We start from the raw sequence: 11243 nt of genomic DNA on the forward strand, positions 1-11243 counted from the left end.
CAGATAAATAAAACCTGAAAGAATTTACCAGCATCAGACCAGATCTCCAAGAAGTTCTCAAGGGAGTGCTATGTCAGAAAAATTAAATGCAGACACACAGAAATAAGAGTTCAAAAACTAAGAAAATGGCCAACTTAATCTTGGAAACATGGCTGGAGTTGAATATTATATCCCAGAATTCAGTTGGGAAGATCAAACCACCACAGAAGATGGATGAATATATGAGACTGAACTGGTGAACTAGCATTCTGTGACTTTTGACTAAAATATTGGTGCTTTTCTTCTAAGCTTTGTTGTCCGGTTTTGAGAGTTTTTGTCCTGTCTTGAGTTGTCAATAGGTTCATGTACTTACTATTTGAACAGAATACTAACCTGTTTCCAGGCTTTAAGTTTTAAGGAAATTTCCTTACCAATTCAAAACTGCTTTTCTTGAAATTACCAGCTGAACTTGCTATTGAAAGTAGTTAGATTATTTAAGAAATTGTGTGATCAATAAAATGTGGGAGGAAAAAGAATGGAAGACAACTGTAGATACCAGAGATAGTGTGAAAAGAGGGTGAGAAAGGGCAGAGGGTCAGACATGGGGATAAATATATATACATACATACATACACATATATATGTATGTATGTATATATATATATTGCACACACAAAGCCACTATACAGTATATTCTGGATGGGAAACCACATTTTGTATGCTGTGACGATGCTTAGGCGATGAATGTAAATTAATTAATTTTAAAAAAGTTTCAGGAGAAAACAAACATGAAAACTGTCTTTCTTTAAATTAAAAACAATGCGTATTTGATGACTCCAGTAAGCAATATATCCCCAGCTAGGTGCTACTTTATAGTATGTTCATTCTACTCACTGAGGTTTATGCCTAAAGTCAGACTTGTGTTCATGGATATGTATATATCAACTGCACTTGCTATTGGAAATATTTAGATTAAGTTCATTAGCAAATCAATAAAATGGGGGGGAAAGGCATAGAAAGCAACCATGGATACCAGAGACAGTGTGGGAGGAGGGTGGGGCACAGCGGTGGGTCACAGCAGAGAATGAGAGATAGGGAATCAAGGATGGAAAAAAAAAAAAGGCAAAATTTACAGGAAACAAGAAATGGAAAATTATTTGTTGACAATAACACGTATGTTGATGTGCTTGATTGAGCCAATGTACAGTGTATTCTGGATTGGAAATCTCATTTTGTATGTTGTAATGATGTAAATGACTGTAAATAAATAAATTTAAATTTAAAATATTTAGACTTAGTTGGCCTTAGGTTCTACAATTTTATTTTTTATATCAATTTGATAATGGGATGTTCTTATTACCTGAAAGAATACCAAATTATTTCTGTATTTTTTTGGATCCTCACTCAACCATATTTTCCAGTACCACGATTTCTGATAGATACATGCAAATACATGTGCGCTGCTTTAAAAATATAATTGCTCGATAATTTATATTTATTAGTTACTTAATAGATTCCTGAGGTCACTGTCTGGATTTTAAATCATTGAACCTAGTTCCTTAGAATAAATGCAAAAATAAACTGAGTAGGATTATTTTTAAGAGAACCAAGTCTGCTAAATTTGATTTTTTTTTTAAATAAAAAACAATTTAAAAGACTGCCTTTATTTATTTATTTATCTTAGGTTTTTGCCATTGGGCACGTGTGTTCACCAGAGAGAGACAGAAAAGGAAAGTGAGAAATCACCACCAGAGGAGGGTGGCCTTGCCGCAATCCCTTCTCCTCCATTTCCCTCCTGGGATTTTGGGCATGCACACATTCCCAGCATGATTTTCAAGCCACCAGGTCCAGGACTGAAATTGCGGTTGCCCATGTGGGAGTCCAGGGCCTTAACAACTATGCTACCTGTTGTCCACAAAATGTTGATTTTTAAGGAAGAAAGCTAATAGGATTTGAGTGTGCTCACAGAATCTTGTTAAATCATTTATAGATATGAATTGGCCAAGGGATGTTTATATAATAGAAAATTGCAAGTTAATATAAACTTTGACAGAGTAGTAGAATGAATTATATACTCATTATCCAGCTTCAACAGTTACAATATTTTGAGTCTAGGATAGTATTGTCTTTGAATCAACACTGACCTGCTAAATTCTTTGAGATTTGATGTAGGTTTCTTTGCTTACATAAAGAGAATTTAAATTTATTCTTTAATCCACAGAATGAGCATAAGGATTACTTTGTATGCGGCGTCAAGTTACCCAATTCTGAGGACTTCCAAGGTATTTTATTTTATTTTACTTCTTGACACTTGGTGTGTGTAATATATAGGAATGGGTTATCTTAGAATGTTGGTTATAGCACTTTGTCTAGAAGGATATTGGACTTCCTGTCCCTTCTCAGTTGCAAGTGTGTAGAGTCAGATTCCCTGATAGGAGACATAACAAAATATTTTATCTAATCGTGGAAAAATAGTTATTTTACCTTATATTTGAAATTTAAGAGAAAATAATTTAAAAGAAAGTAATGTGCAAGTGGGTGCAAATCAGGCAGTAGGATTCTTAAGAATATTAACAGTCTCCCCTTTTGGTTTGATTTTCATAAAAAGGTTATGTGTGTCTGGAAGCAGAAGGTGAGCAAACATTAATCTGCTCTATTGTTATTTAAAAAGTTGTATTCCTGGGTGTGATGGATCCCACATGGTCAATTGTCTTGTTTGAGTCCCAGACCCAGCAGCTTGAAAAACACCCTGGGCACATGTGATGGCATTCCCAAAATCCCAAGAAGAGAATGGAAGAGAAGGGATACGGGGGGCTGGGGGGTGGTGATATTGCACTTTCCCTCTCTATCTTTCTTGTCTCTGGCAAGCATAGGCACCCACACCCTATAGCAAAAAAAAAAAAAAAAAGAAAAAAAAGTTGTATTATATTAAAGGTATTAGAGAATGTGAGTCATCTCTTTTACCAATATGCCAAAGAGTCTTGCCAAGGAGATTATTTTTACTGTTATTTTTTTACTGTTAGTAGAGCAGGTTCTTTTCTGTTAGCCTAAACAATGCTTTGAGACCTATTAATATATCTTTACAGGTTTTCTCAAAGCTAGCACGTTATCTATCAGGTTGCCAGAAATGTATGATACATTTTTGCCGAGAAAAACGTAGAAAAATATACATCATGACTTTTCCAACTACCCAATATTTGGGAAGAAGTTATTTTAGAAAAGAGCATTACTTTTCTGTTTCTCTGTAAATAAACTATTTATTTGTGGTCTTTGAACATTTCAGAGTATTTTAATTAGTCACCCACATTGGCCTTTACAACAAATAAGTAGTGGGGACATGCCATAACAGGAATGATAAGCTAGATGTTAGAAAACCTGTGTTCGAATCCTACATTCTCCTCTGTAAACTGTGCACTTCGGAGCAAGTCTGGAGCCTTTGACTTGATTTCCTAACCAATAGTTGGAACATACTGGTTTATGCCCTTCCCGTCTTTGATGATTATAGTGAAAATTCAGTGCGATATTGCCAGTATCTGTAAAGGCATGAGATTTTGCTTCATCTTTAATCCTCACAAAAATGAACAAAGGAAACTTAGCAGGAAAGCGATACTCAGTGATTTGAGACCACAAGCTAGGTAACGGTATAGCTGGGGTTGGTCTGGTTTGGATTGCCCAGTGCTCCTTCAGTCTCTGTAAGTCGTAAGAATGTGCTTTGGTGTTAATTGTGGGCAAAGTTGTGGCATCTTGAAGCCCATGCTATATCATTTCCCTCATTTATTTAACAAACTTATTGAGGACCTTGAGCCCTGTACCAAGGTCCCAGGACACAGAACATTCATTCGTTGAAAAAATCATTTATTTAGTGAACACTACTTTCCAGATACTGTATAGGGTTTTGAGGATATAACAGGGGAAACACAGCAAAGATGTTCTCTCCTTTCATGGAGTGTGCAGCTGATCGAGGGAGATGGTCAATAACCAAGAAAATAATAATTAATAATTATATATTGATAATAATTATCAAGTACTTAAAAAGGAACATTCTATCACAAGGAATGGGAGAACCTGCTCTAGATAAAACCACCACAGAAGACATCTCTGAGGAGAAACAATTAACAGAAAAATTGAAGACTGAGAGAAGTCTGTGCCACCACTGGGGAAGAGCATCCCTGGGAGGGGAAGCAAGTGCAAAGGTCACAATGGAGGAGGAATGGGCTTGGCATGTCTGAGAAAACTCAAGGCCGTGGTATGAGAGAATAGACCTATATTTCAAGCAAATTATCTTAGCTTAATTTCTTTCCCTGTACAATGAGATTACATCTCTAATCCACCATGGTTATTAACTGAGTTAACATTTGCAAGAAGAGTTCGTATAGAACATATCATTAAATATAACTGGAATAAGTTGCCAAGGAGGGAGGAAGGCCATGAGGGAAAGAAAGGAGGGAAGGTAGGAGGACAGAGAAGAGACGAGACCTGTGTGGCTGAGTGCCACTGAGCAAGAGAAAAGGGGCCTTGGAGGAGGTAGGAGGTTGGCCACGGCCTTGCGGCCACTGTAAGTACTTTACATTTTGTTCTCAGTGAAGTGGGAAACAGCTGAAGTCTTCAGAAAGGCCTCTTGAAACCTTGCATGAGCAAGAGTAGCTTTTAAAAGTCACTCTGGGGGCCAGCAGGTGATATAGTGATTAAGGCACTGGACTTGACCACGGTTCGAGTCCTGGACCTGGCAGCTTGTTTGTTCACTCTCCCTCTCTGTCTCTTTCTGGCCAAATTGAAGAATAAGAATAAGCAAATAAAATTAAATAAATATTTTTGAAAAAAAAAAAGAGAGAAAAGAAAGAAGATCACGCCAGGCACATGTGTGTGCGTGCATGCCCAAAATCCCAGGAAGAGGATGGAGGAGAAAGGATTGTGGCGTGGCCGTCCCCTCTGAGAGATGACTTCTCACTTTCCTTCTCTCTTTTTCTGGCAAGTGCACATGTCTTGTGGCAAAAACCTTTTAAAAAAAAAAAAGAAAGAAAGAAGAAAGTCACTCTGGCTACTAAATGCAGAACAATTTGAAGCAGGAGTATCAGTAATGGGGATTTGTCACTTGTAATCAACTCTGGCATGTTTCTTGATTCTATTTTTGTTTTCTTTGAAGTACCTTGTTTCCTGATTTTTCATAGCTTTTATAGCTGTCTGTGCTTAGAATACCCCAAAAAACGAATACAATCACTCTTGCCTTTAAAAACTTAGTGTAGTTTTTTAGTGCAGTTGCTGAAAAAGGAAATAGGAGATAAAATGAAATAAATGTTTAATTTTGTTGTAAAGTAGCTTTACTCCCTGTGACTCCTAGGAATGAGAAATTTTAAGAAGCACATGCTGTAGTATTGGACTTTTAAATCAGGTGTTAGCAGTCTGTGGGGCACTTCCATGAGCTAAATGTGTTGAGTGCCCTGAGTATGTCACCTACTGTGCTAATAGTGTACAGAGAGGCTAAAACATTGATCCCACCTCAGAGACATGATAGCCCAGTGAGGGCATCGAGTTTGCAATCAAGCCAATCGGGAAATATTTATAGTGGGCCAGCACGTGGCATAGTGGTTAAGGTGCTGGATCCCACATCCGACTCCACAGTTCGAGTCCTGGACCTGGCAGCTTGAGAAACATGCTTGGGTGCATGTGCATGCATGCCCAAAATCCCAAGGAGAAGGGATTGTGCCATGGCCATGACTCCTGGGGGATGGGGGTGATTTTTCACTCTCTCTCTCTCTCTGGCTAGCACATGCATCCTATGCCAAAAATCTAAATAAATAAGCAAAAGATTATTGAATTCACTTTCTATGTTAGCTACATGGAAGTTTTTACTAGGTATGGGGGACTTGAAGAAGTGGGAATCAGTTCTGTCAGATGGGTTCAGGAAAACTTTTCTAGAGAGGATGCTGTCTGAGCTGTCTTGAAAGATCAGACAGTGTTCCCTGTTGAAAGAATAGTGTGAGGACATTTTAGGTTTGGTGAGTAGAAATATGGAAACATGGTGGGTCCCTCAAGTGTGATGTGACACTTACTACTTTAATTCTCACAGTATTGGTGAGAATTAATTCTTTCTGCAAAGAAAAGGATTACTGTCAATTTTTTTTAAAGACGAGAACACTGAGGCAGAGAGATGGGTTAATTTTGCCAGGGGCTCACACTAGCCGGTAGTAAAGCTAATGTTATCCCTGGGCTGCCTGACTCGAAGGTTCATATTCTGGTCATGATGCAATTTACCTCCCTGCTGTGAATACTAACCTCCTCTAAACCTCGACAGCTTTTTAGTGTCCTATAGCCGCTGCATTCTGGGCGACAGTCTAGTGCAGGAACTCCAAACTGGTTATTCTGTGATATTCATGAAACTGTGCCGGAGCAGACTTTCACTAATGGGTTGATACTGCTTGGGAAACTCCACCATAGCTGGCCCAACAGTATTGGGCTTTTCTGAATGGGTAAGTTACTGTTAGAAGTTGCCAAAGAGACCTGGATGCAAAGGGAGAAAACTGTCCAGTGAAGGGTATTCATCTGAGTTCCATCGACTGAGACATTTAGCTTTAAAAAAAAAAAAGAAATGTTTGTGCGTGTGTGCTTTTAAGTAATCCATAACACGAGAGCCTTTTGTGGTAATGAGACCCAGATTTCCTTCTGTGTCTGTATCCCTTTATGCAGGCATGATTTCTTGGAAAGGAGAGTCCATATGTCAAACAGTGTCTCATTGAGAACATGGAATGAGTCCATAGATGCTGTGGCAGTGATTAGAGTCTTAAATATTTTGTCCTGTCTGGATCAGTGGGTGCTTGGTTCCCTAACAAACCAGCTGCCTCAGTGATTGGGAAGGCAGGATGGTAAGAGCTTTTAGATCACTTCTTGTACTTGGATGCATTTAAATAAATCAAAGGAACATTTGAATGGATTTATAATGTTGTCATGGCCATTGCGTGTTTGTGGAATTTATTGTTATTAAAAGTATGCAAAACTGCAACCTTGAGTGACTACCTACATTTAAAAACAAATCAGAAATAGTTATGATGAGGAGACGGTGGGTATTTGTTTTCAAGCCCCTTTAAAACGTTGTTTGAATTAGGATCTTTTTCACATACCTGAGTCTTACAGTTCATTTCTGTTCTTCCCTGGACCCTCAATCCCCCTCTAACTTCTCACCAGCAAAACTATCATCTGTGACCTTTCTAACCCCCAGAGAAGCATAAAGAATATAAACCTCTGCTCTGCATTAGGTGTTGGGGACGTCATTAATGCTTACTGGAAAAGCACACCCCAGAGAGCCGGGTTTTGGCTTTGGCAGGTAAAAAGTCTTTCAGATCTTGGAATGCTGGAAACCTTAAACCTTTTGGTTTTTCAGCTAAAGTGATTGGCAACAGAATGTGACATCTGAGGTTGCATGGCCTGCAATAGCCATAATTAACCACATGAGCTCACATTTTCCCACTGGAGCTTCAGTGGTCTTGGGGTGATGAAAGTGACTTCCCTACCAGGAGGTGGTTTTCCTTTTGAGGGTATTGGAATACCCTTGGGCCCTGTAATCCTTCACCCGTGGTCCTTTTAAAATGCTTTTTAATATAAAGCTTCAATATTGGAAATCTAACACCATAGTGTTTAACAGTGAGGCTGGGACAGAGAACTGTGGCCTGGAACGGGAAACAACCTAGGGTTTTTAATAGGTGGAGCGGGGAGTCTTGTGGTGGCCACAGTGGTGAGTGTGAGTAACCTGAATTAGAGCTGATTTCCAATATTATTCAGTTTGCGGTGTTTGTTATTTCTTTCTGGCTTTGATTTCTGTGTGTAGGCTTCTCTTAGAGGTGCCTTCTTATCTTTAAATCTAAGCAAAATGGTTTTGTTCGGGAGGGGAGGGAATGTTAGAAGGTTGATTTTTGTTGTTGTTGTTCTTTTAATAGAGATGTGATGTAGTCTCCAACTATGCAAATGTAATTTTATTCCTTAGCATGATGTGCTTTTAGTAAGAGGGGGAGAATGTAAATGTTTTAATGTTTAGTATTGCATAGATTTTATTAAACATTCATAGTTTGTATTTGGCCTATTTTGAAGGCTATGAGGCCTTCTGCTTTCTGGAAATTTACACATTTTTTTCTGTCAGGTCATACAAGAAAACTTAAGAAAGCTTGTGGAAATGGAATTAAAGTACAAGTATTTTGGTGAAAAGAATGTGAAATCCATGTGTAGTTTTTTCGTAATTATCATTGAAGACCCCTCATTATAAAGTTCCCTTTACACTGATCTTTCCTGCAGGGAAATCCCAACTTAGGATAGTATTGTCCTTCTTTGCTCTGCATCTTCTTCTTCCTCTTCCTCCTCTCTTCAAAAGAGTCTTTTTACCAATGGCGGTATCAAGTTGGGTAAGCTCTGTTCTTTACAGAGAGCAGGAGGCAGGATTTGGCTGTGAAGGAATTCACAGTCCCAGTTGTGACTCCAGACAGATATTTTGAGAGTCAGGGTGTGACCACACGTTTCCCACTTACCTATCACTCACTGTTTTTTACTCGTGTGGGTTTGATGAAGCCACTTATAGCTCCCAGAGCTCACTTTTCTCATCTGTGAGTTGATAGTGTCAGATGCTGTGATTTTAAGGTTTCTCCTAGCTCGACTACTCTGTAATGATGAATTTACTCTGTCGTGAGTCTATACTGTAAAGCTCTTTTAGTTCCTAAGCTAGTAAAATGTACGGGTTTCAACAGGAGTAAACTGTTAGAGTAGTAGTCAAGGTATTGGGTGGGAAGGGGCAAGAGAATACGGTCTCTAAAAATAATTAAGATTCTAGTTACCTAGGGCATGAGTCAGTAGTCTGTTGAAATGAATGCTGTTTGCTTTTTTTTTCCCATGAGTTTGTTTTGGGGGAATGGCAAACATTGGTTGAGAAGCCCAATTTCTGTCAAGCACTATACAAGTCAGCGAGGACTCACAAACTTTTTATGTGTTTTTTGCCCTTACTAGAAAAGTGAGAAGAAAGTTTCTATGCTTGCTACACTTCAGGCTCCTAAGTTTAACAGTTGTTACATATTAATTCGTTTAAGTTCTGAGACAGTGTGGTAAAGTGGTTAGGGATGGAGCGTTTGGTGTCAGGGCAACCTATTTATTACCTCTGTTACTTTGGATGGGTTCTGTAATCTCTTTAAGCCTTAATTTCTTTATCTTAAAATGAATGAAAAGGTATTAAGAAGACGGGTTTAGTAATTGTTAGTGAATAAATGATTGTCAGTTTTAAATACTACAGACAATTCCAGGCAGAAGAAAAATCTATCAAAGTGAAAGTAACCTATTTGTACAGGATGATCAAAGCCAACAGTCAGGGTAGTCGAGGGTAGAAAATTCACTAAGGAATGGATGACTGTAGTGGCATTCTTACCATAAAAAGGTAGAGGTAGATAATTAAGTATAAATATAAAAGAAGAATGTCAAAAATACTATTAATAATTGAGATTAAAGTCACCCATAGAAGGCAGGAAATAGTTAAACCATGGTCATTTCAGTCATTTCAGCCCTTCTTCTCTAGCCAACTGGGGTATTCTGGATTATGTGTTGAGTCTTTCATTGTGTGTATATATACACACATGCACATATATACTTTTTAAAATATCTTAAGAATACAATATACCAAGTAATTACTTTTCCTTTTCTCCTGGAAGAAGTTTCAGATGTTTCCTTTCATTACTCTCAGTTCTGAGTTCCTGAATCACCATTATCACTTAATAGGTAGTCACAAAAGTGTGGATGATAAGTTTAAAAATGTAATTATTGGTGGTTTTTTAAAAGCTAGATACTTCCATGTCACTGTGAGATACATGCATATTTTTTCCCCAATAATTGCTTCTACCTACATAAATAAGATGGTGTCTGAGCACTGTGGTTTGACCTTTTGCTTTTACTCTTTAAAACATTTCCCCTCTTATCCCCTCTTAGACGTAGCAGGCCTGTGTATATAACACCGTCTTTATCAATATCAAGAACATACCCTATAAGAGTGTATTATGCTGATTCACTGTACTTCAGAATTAATAATGTTGTTAAATAGTAGATTGGTACAACGGTATTGCCTAGAAAGTTGTTAATGAATAAAATGTTTCATGATTATATAGTTTTTTTGGTGATATATTTAAACCTCTGAAACAAATTTTCACATCATATATAGACTCAGGTATTATAATCCCTCCTCTTAAAAACTGCTGGGAAAGGAAGAAGTGGCTATTTGGGTACACTCAGAACTCTTGCTTAAGGTACAGGCCAAATGCTAATCATATGACAGTAATTGCTGAGAGAGAGTTTTCAATATAGCTAGTAGATTAAATTTTAGGTCTTATTAATGTGTTTAGACATATAGAAGTTATGTAATTTAGAGAACTGGTTACTGTTTTATTCACCATTTATTTTTATACGGTCTCCTTTGAAACTGATTTGTTATTCTCTCAATAGCTACATTTATAAAGTAAATAGTTGTTTTCTTTTCCTCTGCTTTTGAATTTACAGCAAAAGATGATGGAAGCATTGCTGTTGCACTGGGTTACACTGCACATTTGGTCTCCATGATTTCCTTTTTTCTGCAAGTGCCCCTCAGATATCCTATCATTCATAAGGGGTCTAGATCAACAATCAAAGATAATATCAATGACAAGCTGACTGAAAAGGAGAGAGAGTAAGTGTCTTTTTTTTTTTTTAATGCTTTTAACATCAAGCAAGTATGAAACATGGGGTGTATTGAGAACATAAATGTGACCTAAATTGTGGCAACTTTATAATGTTTGTAAAGTGCGCCAATTCTTTTAAATATGAGGGGCTCTTTAAAAAGTTTATGGAAAATGAGGGACCAGCAGATGGCATAATGGTTACATCACTGGACTCCCATGTGGTCAACCAGGGTTCAAGCCCCAGACCCAGTGACCTAAAAACTCACATTGGGCACATGTCCTTGTGTGTCTAAGAATGGAGAAGAAGAGATTGTGGTGTGACCATCTCCGCTCCTGGGGTGATTTCTCGCTTTCTATCTGTCTTTCTGGCAAGTATGCATGCCCTGTAGTAAAAAATGTCTCTAAAAAAAGAAAGAAAGCAGAAGAAAATCCTGACAGGCACTTGTGCCCATGCCCAAAGTCCTAGGAGGAGAGGGGATTGTGGTGTGACCTTTCCCCATGAGGGGTATTTTCTCACTTCTCCCTTTCCCTGTCTCTGGTGAGGGTACATGCCCTAAGGTAAAAACTTAAAAAAAAAAAAAAAAAAACCAGATT

The 11243-nt window shown here is 38.0% G+C and overlaps 1 protein-coding gene across 1 annotated transcript in view; it reads left to right on the top strand.

The window, feature by feature from the left end:
• The window catches only part of UVRAG (UV radiation resistance associated), a 309776-nt gene that overhangs the window by 172378 nt on the left and 126155 nt on the right, over positions 1 to 11243 (top strand). The window contains exons 11-12 of the mRNA XM_006141150.3: positions 2201 to 2261; positions 10492 to 10657. Of these exons, the coding sequence (XP_006141212.1) occupies positions 2201 to 2261; positions 10492 to 10657 (227 nt within the window). The remainder of the gene's footprint in view (positions 1 to 2200; positions 2262 to 10491; positions 10658 to 11243) is intronic.

Source organism: Tupaia chinensis, unplaced genomic scaffold, assembly GCF_000334495.1.
Source record: "Tupaia chinensis unplaced genomic scaffold, TupChi_1.0 Scaffold000047_1, whole genome shotgun sequence".
NCBI classification, from domain to species: Eukaryota; Metazoa; Chordata; class Mammalia; order Scandentia; family Tupaiidae; genus Tupaia; species Tupaia belangeri.